A 27,033-nucleotide genomic window follows, 5' to 3' on the forward strand; every position below is an offset into this window, starting at 1 on the left:
CGGGTCCGGTCCGCGCCCGAATTGGGCAGACCGACGATTTAAATGCATTAGCTTGCATTTAAATTGACTTAATGAACCGCGCGCCCAACTCTACCGCCAAATCCCACTTTACCGTCTTCTGGTCCATTCCGGATCCGTGCTGTAAGCGACCTGCAGAATAAAAATCCAACGCGGATTTCGATTCTGCAGGGGAACCTCTGAAGCCCATATATTTCAAAATATGGATGGGGGGATATATATTTTGAAATATTTTCTCAAATTTTTGACTGTCAGGTTTTTAGTTCCTGCGATTATAATTTTGACATTATCTTCCAAAGGGAATTCATCTAATTCTGTGCAATGTTCAGATGAAAACAAGATGAATGTTGGACCCTTGGAGGACGAGAGGGGGGAGTTAATAGTGGGAAATGAGGATATGGCTGAGTCTTTAAATAAGTTTTTTGTGTCAGTCTTCACGGTGGAGGACACAAATAGTTTGCCAAATATTAACGATAGAGGGTTGGCAGCAGGAGAAATACTTAATACAATTAATGTTACCAGAGAGGCAGTGCTGGGTAGACTAATGGGACTGAAGGTGGACAAGTCCCCGGGTCCGGATGGAATGCATCCCAGGGTATTGAAAGAAATGTCAGAGGTAATAGTGGATGCGTTAGTGATTATTTATCAAAACTCGTTGCATTCTGGGGTAGTGCCGGTTGATTGGAAAACGGCTAATGTTACGCCGCTGTTTAAAAAAGGAAGGAGACAAAAGGCGGGTAACTATAGGCCGGTCAGCTTAACGTCTGTAGTAGGGAAAATGCTGGAATCCATTATTAAAGAGGAGATAGCAGGGCATCTGGATAGAAATGGTTCGATCAATCAGACACAGCATGGATTCATGAGGGGAAAGTCGTGCTTGACGAACATGTTGGATTTTTATGAAGATGTGACTAGGGCGGTTGATGGAGGAGAACCGGTGGATGCGGTGTTTTTGGATTTCCAAAAGGCGTTTGATAAGGTGCCCCATAAAAGGCTGCTGAAGAAGATTAGGGCATACGGAGTTGGGGGTAGTGTGTTAAAGTGGATTGGGGACTGGCTATCCGACAGGAAGCAAAGAGTCGGAATAAATGGGTGTTTTTCCGGTTGGAGGAAGGTAACTAGTGGCGTGCCGCAGGGATCGGTACTCGGGCCGCAACTGTTTACCATTTATATAGATGATCTGGAGGAGGGGACGGAGTGTAGGGTAACGAAGTTTGCAGACGACACAAAGATAAGTGGAAAAGTGAATCGTGTGGAGGACGGAGAAGATCTGCAGAGAGGTTTGGACAGGCTGAGTGAGTGGGCGAGGATATGGCAAATGGAGTATAACGTTGATAAATGCGAGGTTATACACTTTGGAGGAAATAATAACAAATGGGATTACTATCTCAATGGAAACAAATTAAAACATGCTACCGTGCAAAGGGACCTGGGGGTCCTTGTGCATGAGACGCAAAAGCCCAGTCTGCAGGTACAACAGGTGATCAAGAAGGCAAATGGGATGTTGGCCTATATTGCGAGGGGGATAGAATATAAAAGCAGGGATGTCTTGATGCACCTGTACAGGGCATTGGTGAGGCCGCAGCTGGAATACTGTGTGCAGTATTGGTCCCCTTATATGAGGAAGGATATATTGGCATTGGAGGGAGTGCAGAGAAGGTTCACCAGGTTGATACCGGAGATGAGGGGTTTGGATTATGAGGAGAGGCTGAGGAGATTGGGTTTGTACTCGTTAGAGTTTAGAAGGATGAGGGGGGATCTTATGGAGACTTATAAGATAATGCGGGGGCTGGATAGGGTGGAGGCGGAGAGATTCTTTCCACTTAGTAAGGAAGTTAAAACTAGAGGACACAGCCTAAAAATAAAGGGGGGTCGGTTTAAGACAGAGTTGAGGAGGAACTTCTTCTCCCAGAGGGTGGTGAATCTCTGGAATTCTCTGCCCATTGAGGTGGTGGAGGCTACCTCGCTGAATATGTTTAAAGCGCGGATGGATGGATTCCTGATCGGTAAGGGAATTAAGGGTTATGGGGATCAGGCGGGTAAGTGGTACTGATCCACGTCAGATCAGCCATGATCTTATTGAATGGTGGGGCAGGCTCGAGGGGCTAGATGGCCTACTCCTGCTCCTATTTCTTATGTTCTTATGAAAGAAAGGATCCAAGGCTGCTCCAGAGGCAGATTAGCTGCACCCAGCGTTGCCCATGCAAATCACATTCATAAGTAGGGGCACATCTGCCATGGAATGTGAGAGAAGAGTTGCCAATACAAACTTCTTTTCACTATGGTTGATTTCCCAGATTTAGTAATCTCCTTGAATCTTATTTCCAACCAAGTTCCACCACGGGGACAATTCTTCCAAGTTCACCACATGACTCTGAACATTTGAGCACCTGGCTCATTGCTACAGGGACATCAACAATCCAGTTACAGATCACAAATGTATTATACAGGTCACTAATTGCTCATTAGGACACTGTAGTTTAATTACCTTTCCCATAAATAATTAGGCAGCACAAAGAAGATGCTACATTATTTTCAGTTTGCAAGATTCTCCCACGTCCATCCTCCCCCCGCCCCCCCCCCCCCGCCCCCCCGTCAGAGGGTCAGTACTGAGGGAGTGCCGCACTGTCAGAGGGTCAGTACTGAGGGAGTGCCGCACTGTCAGAGGGACAGTACTGGGGGAGTGCTGCACTGTCAGAGGGTCAGTGCTGAGGGAGTGCCGCACTGTCAGAGGGTCAGTACTGAGGGAGTGCTGCACTGTCAGAGGGTCAATACTGATGGAGCACTGCACTGTCAGAGGGTCAGTGCTGAGGGAGTGCTGCACTGTCAGAGGGTCAGTACTGAGGGAGTGCCGCACTGTCAGAGGGTCAGTACTGAGGGAGCACTGCACTGTCAGAGGGTCAGTGCTGAGGGAGTGCCGCACTGTCAGAGGGTCAGTGCTGAGGGAGTGCCGCACTGTCTGAGGGTCAGTACTGAGGGAGTGCCGCACTGCCAGAGGGTCAGTACTGAGGGAGTGCCGCACTGTCAGAGGGTCAGTACTGAGGGAGTGCCGCACTGTCAGAGGGTCAGTACTGGGGGAGTGCTGCACTGTCAGAGGGTCAGTACTGGGGGAGTGCTGCACTGTCAGAGGGTCAGTGCTGAGGGAGTGCCGCACTGTCAGAGGGTCAGTTTTGGGGGAGTGCTGCACTGTCAGAGGGTCAGTGCTGAGGGAGTGCCGCACTGCCAGAGGGTCTGTACTGGGGGAGTGCTGCACTGGCAGAGGGTCAGTGCTGAGGGAGTGCCGCACTGTGAGAGGGTCAGTACTGAGGGAGTGCCGCACTGTCAGAGGGTCAGTACTGAGGGAGTGCCGCACTGTCAGAGGGTCAGTGCTGAGGGAGTGCCGCACTGTCAGAGGGTCAGTGCTGAGGGAGTGCCGCACTGTCAGAGGGTCAGTGCTGAGGGAGTGCCGCACTGTCAGAGGGTCAGTGCTGAGGGAGTGCCGCACTGTCAGAGGGTCAGTGCTGAGGGAGTGCCGCACTGTCAGAGGGACAGTACTGAGGGAGTGCGGCACTGTCAGAGGGTCAGTACTGAGGGAGTGCCGCACTGTCAGAGGGTCAGTGCTGAGGGAGTGCCGCACTGTCAGAGGGTCAGTGCTGAGGGAGTGCAGCACTGTCAGAGGGTCAGTACTGAGGGAGTGCCGCACTGTCAGAGGGTCAATGCTGAGGGAGTGCAGCACTGTCAGAGGGTCAGTGCTGAGGGAGTGCCGCACTGTCAGAGGGTCAGTGCTGAGGGAATGCCGCACTGTCAGAGGGTCAGTACTGAGGGAGTGCCGCACTGTCAGAGGGTCAGTGCTGAGGGAATGCCGCACTGTCAGAGGGTCAGTGCTGAGGGAGTGCCGCACTGTCAGAGGGTCAGTACTGAGGGAGTGCCGCACTGTCAGAGGGTCAGTGCTGAGGGAATGCCGCACTGTCAGAGGGTCAGTACTGAGGGAGTGCCGCACTGTCAGAGGGTCAGTACTGAGGGAGTGCCGCACTGTCAGAGGGTCAGTGCTGAGGGAATGCCGCACTGTCAGAGGGTCAATACTGTGGGAGTGCCGCACTGTCAGAGGGTCAGTGCTGAGGGAGTGCCGCACTGTCAGAGGGTCAGTGTTGTGTCTCGGTTGCTAGGGGTGACGGGCCGCTGGCGGCTGCGCAGTGGGAGCGGGAAAGATGGAGAATGTTCTGGAGGAAAATCCGCGGGTGAGAAACCGGCCCCGGGAGAGAGAGAGAGACCCGGGACAGGGGAGCGGGGTCCGGGGGAGAGAGACCCGTCCCAGGGACCGGGCCCGGGACCGAGAGAGACCCGGGACAGGGGAGCGGGGTCCGGGGGAGGAGAGGGGCTCAACTCCGGGACAGCGGCCCGGACCGGGGAGAAGGGGGGGGGGGGGCTGCGGAGACTGGGAGTGACCGTTCGGCCCCACTGTTTATACTGGCGCCGCCGGGAGTCCTCGAGCCTCACTAACCTCTGAACCCTGGGACCTGCATTCACCTAGCGCCTGGATCATCATAACCCCCCAGCAGCAAAGCTGAGAGTGAGATAACCGGGCAGCGGCCTGTGTGTCAGAGAGGGGCAGGGGGGCAGTTCCAGACCGGGACCCCCAGCAACTACACACCAGTGCTGCAAACTGGCAATGCTGGAGAGGCTGGAGTCACAGGGATCTGAGAGAACCCCAGGGTCTGGGAGAGATGTTCAGGATAGAGGAGGGTGAGGGCGATGGGGGGGATTGGAAACCAGGGACAGAGAACAGGAAAGTCCAATGAGTACAACGGTGGCAGCGGAATGAGACTCAGTGTGAGTGGAAGCACAGGCAGCAGAATTTAAGGATAACATCAAGTGTATGAAGGGTAAAACACGGGCGGCATGGTGGCACAGTGGTTAGCACTGCTGCTTCAGAGCACCAGCGACTCGGGTTCGATTCCCGGCTTGGCTCACTGTGTGGAGTTTGCATGTTCTCCCCGTGTCTGCGTGTGTTTCCTCCGGGTGCTCCAGTTTCAAAGAACAATACAGCACAGGAACAGGCCCTTCGGCCCTCCCAGCCTGCGCTGCTCATGTACCCACTAGACCATTCTTTTGTGTCCCTCTATTCCCAGTCTGTTCATGTGTTTCATAGAACATTGAACATAGAAAAGCTACAGCACAAACAGGCCCTTCGGCCCACAAGTTGCGCTGAACAATTTCCTTACCTTCTAGGCTCATCTATAACCCTCTATCTTACTAACCTCCATGAACCTATCCAACAGTCTCTTAAAAGACTCAATCGAATCCGCTTCCACCACCACTACCGGCAGCCGATTCCACGCACCCACCACCCTCTGAGTGAAAAACCTACCCCTATACCCACTCCCCAGCACCCTAAACCTGTGGCCTCTCGTGACAACCATTTCAGCCCTGGGTAAAAGCCTCTGAGAATCCACTCTATCAATACCTCTCAACATCTTATACACCTCTATCAGGTCACCTCTCATCCTTTGCCTCTCCAAGGAGAATAGACCTAGCTCTCTCAACCTAACCTCATAAGGCATACCACTTAATCCCGGCAACATCCTCGTAAATCTTCTCTGCACCCGTTCTATGGCTTCCACGTCCTTTCTGTAATGAGGCGACCAGAACTGGGCACAGTACTCCAGGTGGGGTCAGACCAGCGTCCTATACAGCTGCAGCATTATCTCCCGATTTCTAAACTCAATTCCTCTATTGATGAATGGTTGCGGGGTGGGAATCAAAATATGGTGACTGGGAGAGAGGAGGTTAGAGTAAAAATAAGAGGAGCTGGTCGGCAGTGTGAGAGGGAGGATAGGCAGGTGAAGGGGAGCTCTCAGACCGAAGGGTTGAGGTGTGTTTATTTTAACGCAAGGAGTATAGTGAACAAAATGGATGAGCTTAGAGCGTGGATCACTACTTGGAAGTGTGATGTGGTGGCCATTACAGAGACTTGGTTATCTCAGGGACAGGACTGGATACTTCAAGTGCCGGGTTTCAGATGTTTCAGAAGGGACAGGGAAGGAGGCAAAAGAGATGGGGGAGTGGCACTGTTGATCAGGGATAGTGTCACAGCAGTAGAAAAGATGGATGCCATGGAAGGATTGTCTACGGAATCTCTGTGGGTGGAGGTTAGGAACAGGAAGGGGTCAATAACTTTACTGGGTGTTTTCTATAGGCCACCCAATAGTAGCAGAGATGTGGAGGAGCAGATTGGGAAGCAGATTCTGGAGAGATGTGATAATAACAGAGTGGTCGTGATGGGAGATTTTAATTTCCCAAATATCGATTGGAATATCCCTTGGGTAAGGGGTTTAGATGGAGAGGAGTTTGTTAGGTGTGTTCAGGAGAGCTCCCTGACACAGTATGTGGATAAGCCTACAAGAGGAGAGGCTGTGCTTGATTTAATATTAGGGAATGAACCTGGGCAGGTGTCAGATCTATCAGTGGGAGAGCATTTTGGGGATAGTGATCATAACTCTATCTCCTTTACATTAGCATTGAAGAGAGATAGGATCAGCCGAGCTAGGAAAGTGTTTATCTGGAGTAAGGGCAACTATGATGCTATTAGGCAGGAAATTAGAGGCATAAACTGGAAGGAGGTTTTCTCAGGGAAATGTACGGAAGAAATGTGGCAAATTTTCAAGGAAAATTTGTCAGGAGCTCTGCACGGTAATGTTCCGGTGCGACAGGGGAGTTATGGGTGGGTTACAGGAACCGTGGTGCATGAAAGCTGTAACGGATTTAGTCAGGAAGAAAAGAAAAGCCTACAAAAGGTTCAGGGTGCTAGGTAATGTTAGAAATCTAGAAGAGTATACGACTTAGTAGGAAGGAACTAAAGAGGGAAATTAGAAGAGCCAGGAGGGGACATGAGAAGGCCTTGGCAGACAGGATAAAGAAAAACCCCAAGGCATTCTACAAGTATGTGAAGAGCAAGAGGATAAGATGTGAAGGAGTAGGACCTATCAAATGTGACGGTGGGAAAGTCTGTATTGAACCGGTTGAAATAGCAGAGGTACTCAATGAATACTTTGCTTCAGTATTCACAGTGGAAAAGGATCTTGGTAGTTGCAGTGCAGACTTGCAGTGGACTGAGAAGATTGAGCATGTGGGCATTAGGAAAGAGGATTTGTTGGAGCTGTTGAAAAGCATCAAGTTAGATAAATCGCCGGGACAGAATGGGATGTACCCCAGGTTACTGTGGGAGGCGAGGGAAGAGATTGCTGATCCTCTGGCGATGATCTTTGCATCATCAATGGAGACGGGAGAGGTTCCGGAGGATTGGAGAATGGCGGATGTGGTTCCGTTATTCAAGAAAGGGAGAAGAGATAGCCCAGGAAATTATAGACCGGTAAGTCTAACCTCAGTGGTAGGTAAGTTGATGGAGAAGATCCTGAGAGGCAGGATTTATGAACATTTGGAAAGGAATAGTATGATCAGAAGTAGCCAGCACGGCTTTGTCCGAGGCAGATCATGCCTTACGAGTCTGATTGAGTTTTTTGAAGATGTGACTAGACACTTAGACGGGGGAAGAGCGGTAGATGTGGTTTATATGGATTTCAGTAAGGCAAAGAGTGGTTGTAGATGGGTCTTTTTCAGAGTGGAGGTCAGTCACCAGTGGGGTGCCCCAGGGATCTGGGGCCCCAGGGATCAGGGACCCTTGCTCTTTGTGATTTTTATAAATGACCTGGATGAGGAAGTGGAAGGATAGGTTGGCAAGTTTGCTGATGACACAAAGGTTGGAGGTGTTGTGGACAGTGTAGAGGGATGTCAGCAGTTGCAACGAGACATTGATAGGATGCAAGACTGGGCGGAGAAGTGGCAGATGGACTTCAACCCAGATAAGTGTGTGGTGGTTCATTTTGGCAGGCCGAATAGGATGGAAGAATATAATATTAAAGGTAAGACGCTTGGCAGTGTGGAAGAACAGAGGGATCTTGGGGTCCGGGTTCATAGGACGCTCAAAGCGGCGTCGCAGGTAGAGGCTGTGGTTAAGAAGGCGTATGGATTTCCTCCCACAGTCCAGAAATGTGTGGGTTCGGTGGATTGGCCATACTAAATTGCCCCTTAGTGTCAGGGGGACTAGCTAGGGTAAATGCATGGGGCTATGTGGATAGGGCCTGGGTGGGATTGTGGGTGGTGCAGACTCAATGGGTCGAATGGCCACCTTCTACACTGTAGGATTCTATGAACAGTCAGGCATTCATTGGGGTAATAAAGTCTAGAGGTGGCAGTAATCCATAGAATACAGTGCAGAAGAGGCCATTCAGCCATCAAGTCTGCACCAACCCCTCGAAAGAGCACTCTACCTAGGCTCTCTTCCCCCACCCTAACCCTGTAACCCCACACATTGATCATGGCCAAACCACTAGCCATCATATCTTTGATGTGGAGTTGCTGGGGTTGGACTGGGGTGTGCACAGTAAGTAGTCTCACAACACCAAGTTAAAGTCCAATAGGTTTATTTGGTAGCACGAGCTTTTGCAGCGTTGCCCCTTCATCAGGTGAGTGAAGAGTTCAGTTCACAAACAGGGCATATATAGACACAAACGCAATTACAAGATAATGGTTGGAATGCGAGTCTTAACAGGTAATCATGTTTTTACAGATGCAGACAATATGAGTGGAGAGAGGGTTAAGCACAGGTTAAAGAGGTGTGAACTGTCTCCAGTCACTAACTGTCCTGGCTGGAGACAATTCACACCTCTTTAACCTGTGCTTAACCCTCAGGGTGCTGTGAGAATACTTACTGATCATATCTTTGGACTGTGGGAGGAAATGGGAGCACCCGGAGGAAACCCACACAGACACGGGTGAACATGCAAACCCCACACAGACAGCCACCCACAGCCAGAATCAAACCTGGGTCCCTGGCGTTGTGAGGCAGCAGTGCTAACCGCTGTGCCACCCTTTTCCTCAATTTTTCCATTATTTCCTCATTCTCAAGTCCCTCTCCAACTCTCTCAACATTATTTAAGGATTCGGCAACCAAGATCATTTCACGTTAAATATTCCAGAATCAAACAGCTCTCTTGGGTGAAAATGTATCTCCTCAGCCACAGAATATCCACAGTGCAGGAATAAGCCATTCTGCCCATCGAGACTTATCTCCCCTTTAGATCACAATCCAATGATTTTAAACCTGTGATCACTGGTTACTGACCCTCTCCCCAGAAGGAATAGTTTTTCTCTCCATCAAAACCTCTCATCATCTTCTAAACCTCTTAGTTGCAAGAACCACCCTAACTTTTCCAAATTCTTCTCGTAACTGAAATCCTTCACCTTGCTAACATCCTGGTAAACCTGTTCCTTTGCTGAGATCTTTAAATCTTCCCTCAACTGTGGAGCCCAAAATTGTCTTCAATATTCCAGTTGAGGCCTAACCACTAATGTAGAAAGTTCCAGCACCATCTTTGCTTTAAAAGTCTATTTCTCCTGTTTGAAATGCAAGTAACCCTAACAACTTTTAACCACCTTTGCATCCTGTCCTGCCACCCTTAAAGTTTAATATTTATGGACACCAAGGTCTTTCTACTCTTCTCCACTCAAAGTTATAGTGGACTGTCTTTCTATATTAGGCCTCACAAAATGCATCACTTCACACTTCTCCCCAGTGAACTCATCTGCCAAGATTCTGCCTACTCCACCGTCCAGTCTGTCATCTTGAAGTCTCTAACAGCCTCAGCACTATCCACTACAATGCCAGGTTTTGTATCATCTGCAAGTTTTAGAATGCTGCTCCCTACACCCAGGTCAAGGTTAAAAGAGTAATTGATCCAAATCTAAACCCTGGGGAATTTCACGGCGAATCTTCCAGTCTGAAAAGCATCCATCTCTATGTCCTGTCACTGAGCCAGTTTGACCTGTGCTTGGAGTCTTGGATCATTCATTCGTTTTCAATCACCAGAGAGGACTTATGGGTCAATTGTTGACAGGTGGGATTAGCTGGGAGTTCAAGTGTTTCTAATGTGTTGGTGCAGACTCGATGGGCCAAACGGCCTCTTCTGCGCTGTATGATTCTGTGATTCCATGAGGGCAAAATGGGTCCTTAGTTTAACATCTCATCTGAAAGACAGCACCTCTGCTGATGAGCACTCCCTCAGTACTGCACTGGCAAGGGGGAGTGGGGGGGAGTGGAGGCACCTCTCAGGAGTGGGACCTGAACCCATGACCCTCTGATTCAAGAGGTGAGAGTGCTCAGGCTGAAACCTGTTATTAAAATGACCTGAAAGAGTTCAGGGGAGGTGGAGGACGACTCAACTATGAATGATGTGGTTTGAGTGAAACATAGACAAAGAAATACAGAGGGAGCAGGAAAGCATGTGGCACATCTGTGCACACTGACTTGAGGTTAATATATGCTGTGTCCATCCTGGGGCCCTGGGCCAGTTTATTGGACTGCTGGATTCTGATCTACTTCCTTTGTGTAAACCCTCTCACCTTTGCCACTCTTTCCAGATCGTGAAGACTGGGCGTCGAGCCCGCCAGTCCCTGGATACCTCGCAAGATGAACCCAGGCCAAGCCATAAAGCATCTTCCAGCACCATTGGGACAGAGGTGAGTGCCAACATGTGCCAGCTTTTAACCCTCTCCGAAGATTTGTCTTTCCTTACAATACTTTGTGTTATTTATTTAAAAAGGGATGCAGGTTGCTTTAGGAGCTGATCACATGATTTGACGGTGATGTTGTTAGGGTTTGTGTTCAGGCTGTTCTTTTGCTTTCCGTTTTGTATTCTGATGCAGAGTGGAAAGCAGCTCTTCAATAAAACCTGCTATGTGTTTGTTTGAATCTATGCATGCAAACTAAGTCTTTTCTTTCTGTTAAAACCCACAACCCCTAACATAGTTTAGGACATTACCAAAAGAAAGGTGATGTGTCAGGATTTTGTCTCATTGAGAACATTGAGAAAAGATCCTTAAGGTAAAACATTGTGGGTCCTCACAGTTCGAATAACGGAGGGCTGGAAAAAAAGCAGCAAGAGGATTAAAGATTGAAGTGCTGGTGCCAAGAAGACCAAGTGAGAACAAAAGTTCTCTGTGTGGTTTTAAAAGAGGGTTTTTTCCGATCAGAGGAGGGTGAGATTCCAGAGTGTATCTGGCATATTTGTAAAGAAGGAACGCTTTGCTCTATGGCTGTGGCCATTAGAAAGAAAACATCAGGTCAACAGTCTCCAGATTATAAAGGAGAATATCAGAAAGACAGTAAAAAATTACACTGAGCATTCTCGAGTTGCTAGTGCCTGGAAGAGAAATGGCAGAGAAATAAGAATACATGGACCCTTTCAATGAAGAAAATTAATCATGGAGTTCTTATGCCGAGCATTTTCAATGCTTTGTACAAGGGAATACAATTGTAAACAAGTTGCTTGTACCAGCTTTTCTCAGTACAGTGGGAAGTAAAACATTCAAATAGCTCAGGAGCTTGGTTCATCCAACAAGAGCAGGAACCAAAACTTAGGATGACTTGACAATGAGCCTCGAAGAGCATTGCTCTCTGAAGCCAAGCATTGAATGGTTCAGATTTCACTGAAGAAATAAAGTGGAAGGAAAAAACATTGCTCAGGCTGGCACAGCATTGTGAGTTTGGTGAGTTGTTAGAAGATTCTCTTCGTGATTGTTTAGTTGTGGTCTCCAAAATGAGGTTATCCAAAGAAGATTATTCGCTGAACATGCTTTGACTTTAAAGACAGCAGTAGAAATCGCAGAGTCAATGGTACTGGCTGCTAAAAAGGCTTCACAATTTGGTGCAGAAATGAAGATCCACAATTTGTGAACTGTTCATAAGAATTCAAAACAGAAACCAGCATGTGACAGATGTGCCAAATTGGGCTATTGAGTGAGTGAATGTTGGAGCAAGGATAGTTAATGTAAGAGTTGTAGCAAAATGGGTTACATTGGAAAAGCTTGTTGAGCGAGACTGGCTTCCACTGAGAAGAATATTGAGAAGAAGAATCTGGATATTTTCAAGAAGAAGAACAAGTTGCATTCTACACAAAGAATTTACAACATGGAAGAAAAGAATTGTGACTGTGAAGAAGGGAATGTCCAGAAATACGATGAAGAACTCTAACTGACCGTCTTATCCACACAGGGTGTATGATGTTAGTGTACCTTTAAGAATTTCTAAAAAATCATTTTCTCTGCAGTTTCTGGCCTTTTGATTTCACTTGGCACCAGCTGTCTGTTGGACATCCTTTTATTGTTGCTTAAATGGGGTTTTGTTTATTTTTACTCTGGGCCTCAGGTACTTTCTGGGATTTGTTTCCTGACCCTGATCGTCAGGAGGAAGACTGGTTGGCAGGTCAGGTGACAAGAATTCTTACATTTTTAGCTTTGAGCTGCTGTTTTAGTTTAGTAGGGGGGGGGGGGGTGGGTGGACAGAAAAGCAGTGTTTCTCTCTCTTTCCTTGGTATTGGAAGTTCTGCTGGCTCGCTGGAAGAATTGCTTTTTGCCATCCTGGAGTAGGAAAAAAAATCTGTTGTTGGTGGTTGGTTTGCCGAGAGTCTCTCTCCCTGGTGTTTTGGGAAGTTGTTCTGACTCCAAGCTTGTCTGTGTATGCATCAAGAGAACTGTAGCATTCAACCAAAGAACGAACTTCCAGCATCACGTGAGCATTCGTATTTTCTGTGTTAAAACTGTGGCAAGGGTTTTTACTGAGGAAACGGTCATGGAGTCTACAGAAATAGGGCAAACAGGTAGGGAGGTCATGGAACCTTTACAGATTAAAGGGGAGGAGGTGCTTGCTGTCTTGAGGCAAATCAGAGTGGATAAATCCCCAGGACTGGACAGGGTATTCCCACGGACCTTGAGGGAAGCTAGTGTTGAACTTGCAGGGGCCCTGGCAGACATATTTAAAATGTCAGTATTCACGGGGGAGGTGCCGGATGATTGGAGGGTGGCTCATGTTGTTCCGTTGTTTAAAAAAGGTTCCAAAAGAAATCCGGGAAATTATAAGCCAGTAAGTTTGACGTCGGTGGTGGGCAAGTTATTGGAAGGTGTGATGAGGGATAGGATCTATAAATATTTGGATAGACAGGGACTTATTAGGGAGAGTCAACATGGCTTTGTGCGTGGTAGGTCATGTTTGACCAATCTATTAGAGTTTTTCGAGGTTGTTACCAGGAAAGTGGATGAAGGGAAGGCGGTGGATGTTGTCTACCTGGATTTCAGCAAGGCCTTTGACAAGGTCCCTCATGGGAGGTTAGTTAGCTGGGTATACATGGGGAGGTAGTAAATTGGATTAGACACTGGCTCAATGGAAGAAGCCAGAGAGGGTTGTGGAGGATTGCTTCTCTGAGTGGAGGCCTGTGACTAGTGGTGTGCCGCAGGGATCGGTGTTGGGTCCATTGTTGTTTGTCATCGATATCAATGATGTGGATGATAATGTGGTAAATTGGATCAGCAAATTTGCTGATGATACAAAGATTGGAGGTGTAGTGGACAGTGAGGAAGGTTTTCAAAGCTTGCAGAGGGATTTGGACCAACTAGAAAAATGGGCTGAAAAATGGCAAATGGAGTTTAATGCAGACAAGTGTGAGATATTGCACTTTGGAAGGACAAACCAAAGTAGAACGTACAAATGGTAGGACTCTGAAGAGTGCAGTTGAACAGAGGGATCTGGGAATACAGGTACAGAATTCCCTAAAAGTGACGTCACAGGTGGATAGGGTCGTAAAGAGTGCCTTTGGAACACTGGCCTTTATAAATCGGAGTATTGAGTATAAAAGTTGGAGTGTTATGGTAAGGTTATATAAGGCATTGGTGAGGCCGAATTTAGAGTATTGTGTACAGTTTTGGTCACCGAGTTACAGGAAGGATGTAAATAAGGTTGAAAAAGTGCAGAGAAGGTTCACAAGGATGTTGCCGGGACTTGAGAAGCTGAGTTACAGAGAGAGATTGAATAGGTTGGGACTTTATTTCCTGGAGCGTAGAAGAATGAGGGGAGATTTGATAGAGGTGTATAAGATTTTGATGGGTATAGATAGAGTGAATGCAAGCAGGCTTTTTCCACTGAGGCGAGGGGAGAAAAAAACTAGAGGGCATGGGTTAAGGGTAAAAGGAGAAAAGTTTAAAGGGAATATTAGGGGGGGCTTCTTCACGCAGAGAGTGGTGGGAATGTGGAATGAGCTGCCGGATAAAGTGGTAAACAAGTGGTAACATTGAAGAAAAACTTGGACGGGTTGATGGATGAGAGGGGTGTGGAGGGATATGGTCCAAGTGCAGGTCAGTGGGACGAGGCAAAAAATGGTTCGGCACAGACAAGAAGGGCCAAAAGGCCTGTTTCTGAGCTGTAATTTTCTATGGTTCTATGGTTTTGTTTATGGGATTTGTTTGGATGGAACAGTGTTTAGCTGTTAAAATGTATACAAAATCATGGTTGTTTTTTTGTTTATAATTGGTAAAAGTTACTGCGAATTTTCTTTCTAGACATGTTAACTGTCTTCTTAAATAAACTTTGTTTGATAAAAGCTCCCTAGTGGGTCAGTTGAATCACACCCAAAGTGAAATATCTCTTGCTCACCCTGGCTAAGTTCAAACTGCAAAACTTACAATCCAGGCGGACTTCAGAAAACACTTTGGAGTTTCTGACCTGAATTATAACAGGTGAATCACACAGATTCTGGGTGATTCCAAAGTTAAATGGACAACCTATTAGGATGGAGGTTGATACTGGAGCTGCTGTATCTTTAATTCCTGGGACTACATACCAGCAAAAACTGAAGCATCTTCCTTTAAAACCAGCTGATGTGAGTTTAAGATCATACACGGAAGAGATTGGGCCATTGAAAGGTTACATCATGGTCAATGTAGAGTTCATAGAATCATAGAAGAGGCCCTTCAGCCCATCGAGTCTGCACTGACACATTAGAAACACTTGAACTCCCACCTAATCCCACCTACCAGCACTTGGCCCATAGCCCTGAATGTTCTGATGTGCCAAGTGCTCATCCCGATATTTTTTAAAGGATGTGAGGCATCCCGCCTCCCCCACCCTCCCAGGCAGCGCATTCCAGACCGTCACCACCCTCTGGGTAAAAGCGTTTTTCTTCGCAACCCCCCTAAACCTCCTGCCCCTTGCCTTGGACCTATGTCCCCTTGTGACTGACACTACAACTAAGGGGAATGGCTGCTCCTTATCCACTCTGTCCATACTTTCTTATGAAGAAAGTAAGGATGTGTGGGATAGAGGGAAGTTTGGCCGATAGGATAGGTAACTGGCTATCTAACTGAAGACAGAGGGTGGTGGTGGATGGAAAATTTTCGGACTGGAAACCGGTTACCAGCGGAGTGCCACAGGGATCAGTGCTTGGTCTCTGCTATTTGTAATTTTTATAAATGACTTGGAGAAGGTGGCTGAAGGGTGGATCAGTAAATTTGCTGATGACACCAAGATTGGTGGAGTAGTGGATGAGGTGGAGGGCTGTTGTAGGCTGCAAAGAGATATAGATAGGATGCAGAGCTGGGCTGAAAAATGGCAAATGGAGTTTAACCCTGACAAATGTGAGGTGATTCATTTTGGTAAGACAAATTTAAATGTGGATTACAGGGTCAAAGGTAGGGTTCTGAAGAATGTGGAGGAACAGAGAGATCTTGGGGTTCATATCCATAGATCTCTGAAGGTTGCCACTCGAGTGGATAGAGCCGTGAAGAAGGCCTATCGTGTGTTGGCGTTCATTAACAGGGGGTTTGAGTTTAAGAGCCGTGGGGTTATGCTGCAACTGTACAGGACCTTGGTGAGACCACATTTGGAATATTGTGTGCAGTTCTGGTCACCTCACTACAAGAAGGATGTGGAGACACTGGAAAGAGTGCAAAGGAGATTTACCAGGATGCTGCCTGGTTTGGAGGGTAGGTCTTATGAGGAAAGGTTGAGGGAACTTGGGCTTTTCTCTTTGGAGCGGAGGAGGTTGAGAGGAGACTTGATAGAGGTTTATAAGATGATGAGGGGGATAGATAGAGTGAACGTTCAAAGACTATTTCCTCGGGTGAATGGAGTGGTAACTAGGGGGCATAACTATAGGGTTCATGGTGGGAGATATGGGAAGGATGTCCGAGGTACGTTCTTTACTCAGAGAGTGGTTGGGGTGTGGAATGGACTGCCTGCAGAGATAGTGGAGTCAGAAACTTTAGGAACATTTAAGAAGCTATTGGATAGGCACATGGAGTACTTCGGGATGATAGGGAGGAAATAGCTTGATCTGGGTTTCAGACAAAGCTCGGCACAACATCGTGGGCCGAAGGGCCTGTTCTGTGCTGTACTGTTCTATGTTCTATGATTCTCATAATCTTGCATAACCCGATCAGGTCGCCCCTCAGTCTTCTCTGCTCCAATGAAAACAACCCAAGCCTACCCAACCTCTCTTCATAACTGAAATGTTCCATCCCAGGCAGCTTCCTGGTGGATCTCCTCTGCACTTCCTCCATTGCAATCACATCTTCTGATAATGTGGTGACCAGAACTGCACACAGTACTCCATCTGTGGCCTCACCAAAGTTCTATACAACTCCAACATGATTTCCCTGCTTTTGTAATCTATGCCTTGATTGATAAATACAAGTCCCATATGCCTTTTTCACCACCTCACTAACATGCCCTTTCGCCTTCAGAGATCTGTGGATAAACACACCAAGGTTGTTTTGTTCCACAGAACTTCCTAGTGTCCTATCATTCATTGAGCACTTTCTTGTTAAATTACTCCTTCCAAAGTGTATCTCACTCAGGCCCTATTTCCATAACATACTTACCCTGCTAATCCCCCTGAGAGTAGGATCAATTTCGCAGGGCCAATCCACCTAACCTGAACATCTTTGGACAGTGGGAGGAAACCAGAGCACCCGGAGGAAACCCATGCAGACACGGGGAGAAAGTGCAAACTCCACACAGACAGTGACCCAGACCGGAATTCAACCTGGGTCCCTGGAGCTGTGAGGCAGCAGTGCTAAGCATTGTGCCCCCGTGTCTCCAAGAGTGCAAAGAAGGTTCATCAGGATGTTGCCGGGTCTCGAGGGTGTCGGCTATGAGGAGAGGTTGAATAAACTAGGATTGTTTTCACTGGAAAGCTCTTACCTGGGGGAGGGCTTTCATTGTTCAACCGGAGCAAGAGAGAGAGGAATGTTTGGTGGACACAGTTAAAAGGGTAAGGGAGCGACTTTAATTATTTATTTTTTTCGCGGGGTTTTAGTTATTTAAGAGTTTATGTGTAAACCGGAAATAGACTGGGCGCGGGGTGACGTGTGGCAGACATTTTGTAGTTTTTTTTTAAGCGTGCAAAGTATAAAAGGTAGGCCGCACTATACAGCGGGCAGCGTCGGGAGCGGGCAGGGGAGTGAGTGGGAAGCAGAGTGTGAGCTGTAAGGGCTTTGGCTCACAGGGCTTCGGTGAAAGGGCGAGCAGGGGTGAGTTGTATTTCTTAGTTTTTAATTCTTATTTACTTTTCTCTGTGTACCTTGGTAAAAAGGGTGAAATATGAATGTGAAGCCAGTGTGTTGTTCCCAGTGTAGGATGTGGGAGGTCCTGGAGGCACCTGGCCTCCCGGACATCCACATCTGTGAGGGGTGTGTTGAGCTGCGGTTCCTGAGGGACCGTGTTAGGGAGCTGGAACAGCAGCTCAAGGATCTTAGGCTGGTAAGGGAGTATGAGGAGGTGATAGACAAGAGCTATCATCAGGTGGTCACACCAGGGCCAAGGGAGGAGGCCAAGTGGGTGACGGCCAGGAAGGGTAAAGCTTGGGTGATTGAGAGCACCCCGGTGGATGTGCCCTACACAACAAGTACTCCTGCCTGAGTACTGCTGGAGGGGACAGCCCGCCTGGGGGAAGCGACAGTGGCCGTGTCTCCGGAGTGGAGGCTGGCCCTGTAACTCAGAGGGCTAAGGAAAAGAGGAGGAAGGCAGTGTTAATCGGGGACTCGACAATAAGGGGGTCGGACAGGCATTTTTGCGGAGGCAGGCGGGAGTCTCGGATGGTGGTCTGCCTCCCTGGGGCCGGGATCCAGGATGTCGCTGGTCGAGTCCCGGAAATCCTGAGGGGGAGGGAGAGGAGCCAGAGGTAGTGGTACTGCTGATGTGGGAAGGAAGGGGGAAGGGGTCATGAAAAGAGAGTATAGGGAATTAGGGAGACAGCTGAGAAGGAGGAAAGCAAAGGTAGTAATCTCAGGATTGCTGCCTGTGCCACGGGAAGGTGAGGGCAGGAATGGAGTGAGGTGGAGGATGAATGTGTGGCTGAGGGACTGGTGCAGGGGGCAGGGATTCGGGTTCCTGGACCATTGGGACCTCTTTAGGGGCAGGTGTGACCTGTACACAAAAACGGGTGGCACTTGAATCCCAGGGGGACCAATATCCTGGCGGGAAGGTTGGCTAAGGCTACTGGGGAGAGTTTAAACTAGATAGGTTGGGGGGAGGGGATCGAGACGAGGTGACTGGGAGCGAGGAAGTTAGCTCGCAAACAGAGAAGGGTTATAGACGGTGCAAGAGGGAGGATGGACGGGGGATAGAGAAGGGGAGAGCTCAGACCAAAGGATTGAGATGTGTTTACTTTAATGCCAGGAGTATAGTGAATAAAGGGGATGAGCTCAAAGCGTGGATCGATGCCTGGAAGTGTGAAGTGGTGGCTATTACGGACACTTGGATGTCTCAGGGACAGGACTGGATACTACAGGTGCCGGGATTCAGATGTTTCAGGAAGGACAGGGAGGGAGGCAAGACAGGGGGTGGAGTGGCACTGCTGATCAGGGATAGTGTCACAACTGTAGAGAGGGTGTATGCTGTGGAGGGATTGTCTACAGAGTCTCTGTGGGTGGAAGTTCGGAGTGGGAAGGGGTCGATCACTTTGCTGGGAGTTTTCTATAGGCCGCCCAATAGTAAAGATTGAGTATGTGGACTTTAAGAAAGAGGTTGTGCTGGAATCTTTGAATGGCATCAAGATAAATAAGTCGCCGTGTCCGGATGGGATGTACCCCAGGTTACTGTGGGAGGTGAGAGAAGAGATTGCAGAGCCTCTGGCGATGATCTTTACATCGTCGATGGAGACGGGAGAGGTGCCGGAGGATTGGAGGATTGCGGATGTGGTTCCTATTTTCTAGAAGGGGAATAGGGATAGCCCAGGAAATTACCGACCGGTGAGTCTAACCTCAGTGGTTGGTAAGCTGATGGAGAAGATCCTGAGGGACAAGATTTATGAGCATTTAGAGAGGTTTAGTATGCTCAAGAAAACTCAGCATGGCTTTGTCAAAGGCAGATCGTGCCTTACGAGCCTGGTGGAGTTCTTCGAAAATGTGACTAAACACATTGACGAAGGGAAAGTGGTAGATGTGGTTTATATGGATTTTAGCAAGGCGTTCGATAAGGTCCCCCATGCAAGGCTTCTAGAAAAAGTGAGAGGTCATGGGATCCAAGGGGCTGCTGCCCTGTGGGTCCAGAACTGGCTGTCCCAAAGGAGGCAGAGAGTGGGTAGAGATGGGTCTTTTTCTAAATGGAGGTCAGTCAATAGTGGTGTGCCCCAGGGATCTGTTCTGGGACCCTTGCTGTTTGTCATTTTCATAAATGACCTGGATGAGGAAGTGGAGGGATGGGTTGGTAAGTTTGCCGACGACACGAAGGTTGGTGGGGTTGTGGATAGTCTGGAGGGATGTCAGAAGTTACAGAGGGACATAGATAGGATGCAAGACTGGGCGGAGAAGTGGCAGATGGACTTCAACCCAGATAAATGCGTAGTGGTCCATTTTGGCATGTGATATGGGATGAAGGAGTACAATATAAAGGGAAAGACTCTTAGTACTGTAGAGGATCAGAAGGACCTTGGGGTCCGGGTCCATAGGACTCTAAAATCGGCCCCGGAGGTGGAGGAGGTGGTTAAGAAGGCGTATGGTGTGCTGGCCTTTATCAATCGAGGGATTGAGTTTATGAGTCCGGGGATAATGAGGCAGCTATATAAGACCCTCGTCAGACCCCACTTGGAGTACTGTGCTCAATTCTGGTTGCCTCATTACAGGAAGGATGTGGAAAAGATTGAAAGGGTGCAGAGGAGATTTACAAGGATGTTGCCTGGATTGAGTGGCATGCCTTATGAGGATAGGCTGAGGGAGCTCGGTCTTTTCTCCTTGGAGAGACATAGGATGAGAGGAGGCCTAATAGAGGTGTATAAGATGTTGAGACGCATAGATCGGGTGGACTCTCAGAGGCTTTTTCCCAGGGTGGAAATGGCTGCTATGAGAGGACACAGGTTTAAGGTGCTGGGGGGTAGGTACAGGGGAAATGTTAGGGGGAAGTTTTTCACACAGAGGGTGGTGGGCGAGTGGAATCGGCTGCCGTCAGTGGTGGTGGAGGCAAACTCAATGGGGTCTTTTAAGAAACTCCTGGATGAGTACATGGGACTTAATAGGATGGAGGGTTATAGGTAGGCCTAAAAGGTTCGGCACAACTTGTGGGGCCGAAGGGCCTGTTTTGTGCTGTAGTTTTCTATGTTTCTATGTTTCTTTGTGGAAAGATGGAGGCTGAGAGGAGACCTGATAGAGGTCTACAAAATTATGAGGGCCATAGACAGGACGGATAGTCGGAAATTTTTTCCGAGGGTGGAAGTGTCAATTATAAGGGGGAACAAGTTCAAGGTGAGAGAGGGAAAGTTTAAGGGAGATGTGTGGGGGAAGTTTTTCACACAGTGGTGGGTGCCTGGAACGCGCTGCCAGAGGAGGTGGTGGAAGCAGGAACATTAGCAACATTTAAGAGGCATCTGGATGGGATAGGGATATGGACCGAGTCAGGGCAGAAGGTTTTTATTTTAGTTTAGTTAGAGCATCATGATCAGCATAGACTTGGAAGGCCGAAGGGCCTGTTCCTGTGCTGTACTGATCTTTGTTTGTTCTTTGTGGCACCAGCTTTCTGTGTTCCGTCAGAAAGGGACCCTCATGCTGAACAGCAGGATCTTCCAGAATCCTGGGAGACTACTCTGGAGAAGATTGCTGAAACAAGGAACCAGCTGATATAAAACCGCCATCCCCCTGATAGAGTCATTATGTGCGTGTGAACTGTCTGAAGGGACATTACGTTGGGGACTGTGATAGTTTGCTATGCTCTTATATAAATATTTACTTCTGTTTCTTCCTTGTTTGTACATGTGTTTTGGTTGGAGAGGTTTTGGATTAAAGGGGGAGAGTTGTGATATATGTGTATATTGTACGTTGGGATTTGGGGTCAGGTGACCCCTCGGCAATTATCTCCACCCAGTGGGGGACACAGTTGGGCAGTCTGAGATCCGACGTGGAACAGTGCACACTTCTAATAAAGAGCTCCCAGTGTTCGAATGACCAAGCCTACCTCGTGATTCTTCATGCACCCTTAGTCCATGGAGGCATACATAAGACATCCCAAATTTTCATCACCCCATCATTAGCAGCAAAGAGTCTTCACTCACCTGAAGAAGGAGCAACACTCCGAAAGCTTGTGCTACCAGATAAACCTGTTGGACTTTAAGCTGGTGTTGTGAGACTTCTAACTGACAATGGAGTCACAGGATGGAGAAGGTAGAGAGCAAAGTAGATTGAAGGTCACAATCAGATCAGCCACCATCATATCTTGGTGGAGCAGACTCGATGGGCTGAATCACCTTCTGCTCCAAATCCGTATGTTTGTATATGTGTAATATGTTGGGTGATGTGGGTAGCGCGCCCATTATGTGACTGGCTATTAATCCAGAGATATGTGTTCAAATGCCAAAATAGCAATTTGAGAATTTGAATTCTACTTAAAACTCTGGAAATAAACGCCAGTGTCAATAAAACTCATCAAGAAATTCTCGATTGCTTTAAAAACCCAACCAGTTCACTGATATCCTTTAAGGAAGGAAACCTGAGGTCCTTACACAATCTGGCCGACATGTGACTCCCATTGGAGTACAGGTCCCCCTCCTCTCCTGAAGATGCTGACTCTCACTGGGGTACAGGTCCCCCTCCTCTCCTGAAGGTGCTGACTCTCACTGGGGTACAGGTCCCCCTCCTCTTCTGAAGGTGCTGACTCTCACTGGGGTACAGGGTCCCCTCCTCTCCTGAAGGTGCTGACTCTCACTGGGGTGCAGGTTCCCCTCCTCTCCTGAAGGTGCTGACTCTCACTGGGGTACAGGGTCCGTCTCTTCTCCTGAAGATGCTGACTCTCACTGGGGTACAGGGTCCCCCTTCTTTCCTGAAGGTGCTGACTCTCCTGGGGTACAGGGTTCCCCTCCTCTCCTGAAGGTGCTGACTCTCACTGGGGTACAGGGTCCCCCTTCTTTCCTGAAGGTGCTGACTCTCCTGGGGTACAGGGTCTCCCTCCTCTCCTGAAAGTGCTGACTTTCACTGGGGTATGGGCCCCTTCTCTCCTGAAGGTGCTGACTCTCACTGGGGTATGGGCCCCTTCTCTCCTGAAGGTGCTGACTCTCACTGGGGTATGGTGCCCCTCCTCTCCTGAAGGTGCTGACTCTCACTGGGGTACAGGGTCCCCCTCCTCTCCTGAAGGTGCTGACTCTCACTGGGGTACAGAGTCCCCTCCTCTCCTGAAGGTGCTGACTCTCACTGGGGTACAGGGTCCCCTCCTCTCCTGAAGGTGCTGACTCTCACTGGGGTACAGGGCCGCTCCTGTCCTGAAGTGAGGAAGGGAAGTTTCAGATCAGAGTCTGTGTGCCTCTTTATGTGTTATGACTGGGAACATTATTGTTCTGCATTACAACCTATATAGGGTAAAAATGGGTGCCTTGTGGCCTTAAATAAGAGAATAAGTGAACTCTCCTGGTGAGCTTGTCTCTGGTCAGCTGTTTTGAGTCATTGGCTGCTGAAGAATGCCAGATATGTAGTTGCATCGACGATGCCAAATTAGGCTACGTGCCCGGGTAAAGCCGGGTGTCTCAAGGCCCTGGTGACCCTATCTCCAAATAAAATGCATTTCTTTTCTCCCAAAAGCATTGCAGAAATGTTTGACTCTGGTCTGAGCTGCCAGAACACTATCGGGTAGGCATCTTCTCCCACTGCCTGGTTCAGGAGTACACTTTCAGCCTGCACATGATCAGTTGTGGATGGTTCAGGATCGATAGAGAGAGAGGGTCGTCGACAAAATGTAATTACTGTCCTAGAGCCCAGTGTGTGACTGATTCCGTATCATCTTATAATTGTACCAGACTTCAGGAAGGATGGCAATGTCTTGGAGAAAGTGCAGGGGGGTGGTTTACTGGGATGTTAACAGTTACCAGAAAGATTAAAGAAGCTGGGGTTGGGACAATTTTAAAAGGCATGCAGGGACAGGGAGATATGGATGTCGTACTGCAGCTGTACAGGGTCTTGGTGAGAGCACACCTGGAATATTGTGTGCGGTTTAGGTCTCCTTATCTAAGAAAGGATATATTTGTTGTAGAGGGAGTGCAACAAAAGTCCACCAGACTGGTTCCTGGGATGGCAGAATTGTCGTATGAGGAGAGATTGTGTCAACTGGGTCTGCATTCACTGGGGAGGGGATCTCATTGAAACATAAAACGCTGACAGGGCTAGACAGACTGGATGCAGGAATGCTGTTTCCTTTGGCTGACGGGGTTTAGAACAAGGGTCACAGTCTCAAGATGTAAGGTAGGCCATTTAGGCCTGAATTGGGGAATCATGTGAAATTTTCTCCCACAGAAAGTTGTGGAGGCAAAGTTACTCAATATAATTAAGAAGGAAATAGATTTCTAGACACTGAAGGCGTCAAGGGGTTTGGGTGGGAGAGTGGGGATAAGGGCGCTGAGATAGAGAATCAGTAACTTAATTCCAGTATTAATGTAAGCCTTACTTGTGACAAATAAATAAACCTAAAGGAGCAGGCTGAAGGGGCCGAATGGCCTACACCTGCTCCTATTTTCTATGTTTTTAAAGTACCCAAATCTTTGAACCTGGCAGGACAAGTTGACAAGGCTGATTAAAAAGGACAGGTTGCCTTGGCTTTAATAATTACCGAGCACACTGAGCCACGTAAGGAGATATTAGGACAGGTGACCAAAAGCTTGGTTACGGAAGTAGATTTTAAGGAGCATCTTAAAGAAGGAGAGATGTTGAGAGGTTTAGGGAGGGAATTGTAGAGCTTGGGATCCAGGCAACTGAACGCAGAGCTGCCAATGATGGAGCAAAGATAATCAGGACAAAAGGTCAGATCTGGAGGAGTGCAAAAATCACAGAGGATTGTAGAGAGGAATATTACTGAGGTAGGTAGGAGCAAGATCATGGAGAGATTTGAAAACAAAGATGTGATTTTAAAATGGAGGTGTTGCTGGGCCAGAAACCAGTGGAGGTCACTGAGCACAGGGGTGATGGGTGAATGGGTTTGGTGTGCGTTAGGATACAGACAGTCGAGTCTTAGATAAGCTCAGGGGCATCAAAGATGGAATGTTAGCCAGGAAGGTATTGGATAGTTGGTGGTAGCAATGGGGGTATGGAATCTGTCGGTCTCTATAAAGTCTAGGATCCCATATGATTTATTAACCTAACAGCCCTGTGGGTGTACCACAATCACATGGACAGCAGCAGTTCTAGAACACAGCTCACCAACACATTACTCAAGGGAAATTAAGGATGGGCAATAAATGCTAGCCTAGTCAGCAATTCCCACATCTTGTATATTAATAAGAAAAAACACTTTCTCAATCCTGCCACCACATATAGCCATGATGTGGAGATGCCGGCGTTGGACTGGGGTGAACACAGTAAGAAGTTTAACAACACCAGGTTAAAGTCCAACAGGTTTATTTGGTAGCAAAAGCCACACAAGCTTTCGGAGCTCTAAGCCCCTTCTTCAGGTGACCGTCCTTAATGGAGCTGCGTGTGACTACATAGACTACTATGTAGACTATGTAGACTACTACATAGACTACTCTCCGGAATCGGTTGCATTCTTGGACACACGCATCTCCATTAAGGATGGTCACCTCAGCACCTCATTGTACCGCAAGCCCACGGATAACCTCACGATGCTCCACTTCTCCAGCTTCCACCCTAAACACGTTAAAGAAGCCATCCCTACGGACAAGCCCTCCGTATACACAGGATCTGCTCGGATGAGGAGGATCGCAACAGACACCTCCAGACGCTGAAAGATGCCCTCATAAGAACAGGATATGGCGCTCGACTCATTGATCAACAGTTCCAACGCGCCACAGCGAAAAACCGCACCGACCTCCTCAGAAGACAAACACGGGACACAGTGGACAGAGTACCCTTCGTTGTCCAGTACTTCCCCGGAGCGGAGAAGCTACGGCATCTCCTCCGGAGCCTTCAACATGTCATCTCGCCAAGGCCATCCCCACACCCCCACTTCTTGCCTTCAAACAACCGCACAACCTCAAACAGACCATTGTCCGCAGCAAACTACCCAGCCTTCAGGAGAACAGTGACCACGACACCACACAACCCTGCCACAGCAACCTCTGCAAGACGTGCCGGATCATCGACACAGATGCCATCATCTCACGTGAGAACACCATCCACCAGGTACACAGTAAATACTCTTGCAATTCGGCCAACGTTGTCTACCTGATACGCTGCAAGAAAGGATGTCCCGAGGCATGGTACATTGGGGAAACTATGCAGACGCTGCGACAACGGATGAATGAACACCGATCGACAATCACCAGGCAAGACTGTTCTCTTCCTGTTGGGGAGCACTTCAGCGGTCACGGGCATTCGGCCTCTGATATTCGGGTAAGCGTTCTCCAAGGCGGCCTTCGCGACACACGACAGCGCAGAGTCGCTGAGCAGAAACTGATAGCCAAGTTCCGCACACACGAGGACGGCCTCAACCGGGATATTGGGTTCATGTCACACTATTTGTAACTCCCACAGTTGCGTGGACCTGCAGAGTTTCACTGGCTGTCTTGTCTGGAGACAATACACATCTTTTTAGCCTGTCTTGATGCTCTCTCCACTCACATTGTTTTGGTTTCTTAAAGACTTGATTAGTTGTAAGTATTCGCATTCCAACCATTATTCATGTAAATTGAGTCTGTGTCTTTATAAGCTCTGTTTGTGAACAGAATTCCCACTCACCTGAAGAAGGGGCTTAGAGCTCCGAAAGCTTGTGTGGCTTTTGCTACCAAATAAACCTGTTGGACTTTAACCTGGTGTTGTTAAACTTCTTACTGTGTTCACCACATATAGCCCCAGGTCCCTCAGCTGCTGAACCTGCTTCAGAATTATATCCTTTATCTTGTATCGCCTCTCCTCATTCTTCCTATTTCACACTTCTCTGCATTAAATTTCATCTGCCATTTGACTCTCCATTCCACCTAAACAAGTCCTCTTGATGTTTATCACTGTACCTGTCATAGTTCACAGTGCTTCCAAGTTTTGTGTTACATGCAAATTTTGAAATTGTGCCTGTGCATACAAGCCAAGGAAATTGATATGCATCAAAAGAAGCAGTAGTCCTAATTTCAACCTCTGGGGAACCCCACCATATCCATTACTCTAGTTTCAAAATCTACCTGAGATGGCAAATGTAATCTTGGTTTTTGACGGTGAATAGCTGCCTCAGTAATGTGCTAGAGTGTCAGCCTAGAATTAGGAGTTCAAGTGTCCAGAATAGGAATTGAACCCATAAGTTGAATCTTTTTAAAAAGAGAAACATGTTGCCAAAATCTTTTTGTCTTGCACTCATCAATGGATCTATTATTAAAGAGTTATAGTGGGGCACTTAGAAAATCTAAATGCAATCAGACAGAGACAACATTGTTTTGTGAAAAGGAAGTCATCGTAGAATCCCTACAGTGCAGAAGGAGGCCATTCGGCCCATCAAGTCTGTACCAACAACAATCACACTCGATCCCCAAAACCTCCTGTATTTTACCCTGCTAGTCCCCCTGACACTAAGGGGCAATTTAGCCTGGCCAATTAACCTAACCCGCACATCTTTGGACTGTGATTAATTTATTGGAGTTCCTTTAGGAAGTAACAAGCAACATGGATAGAAGGGAACTGGTGGATCTGCTATACTTAGATTTCCAGAATACATTTGACAAGGTGCCACATCAAAGGTTG

General features: G+C 48.0%; 1 protein-coding gene across 3 annotated transcripts in view; it reads left to right on the top strand.

The window, feature by feature from the left end:
* ift43 (intraflagellar transport 43 homolog (Chlamydomonas)) overlaps positions 1–27,033 on the top strand; it is a 101,438-nt gene that overhangs the window by 6,779 nt on the left and 67,626 nt on the right. For 2 of the 3 annotated variants that reach the window (XM_078234561.1, XM_078234560.1), the window contains exons 1-2: positions 4,189–4,235; positions 10,474–10,572. In XM_078234561.1, coding sequence (XP_078090687.1) covers positions 4,206–4,235; positions 10,474–10,572 — 129 coding nt within the window. In that variant the 5' untranslated portion in view covers positions 4,189–4,205. Of the gene's footprint in view, positions 1–4,188; positions 4,236–10,473; positions 10,573–27,033 lie in introns of those variants that run through there. The other variant, XM_078234559.1, reaches the window with a different exon arrangement.

The sequence above is a fragment of the Mustelus asterias genome, chromosome 18 (genome assembly GCF_964213995.1).
Source record: "Mustelus asterias chromosome 18, sMusAst1.hap1.1, whole genome shotgun sequence".
In the NCBI taxonomy this organism is placed as follows: domain Eukaryota; kingdom Metazoa; phylum Chordata; class Chondrichthyes; order Carcharhiniformes; family Triakidae; genus Mustelus; species Mustelus asterias.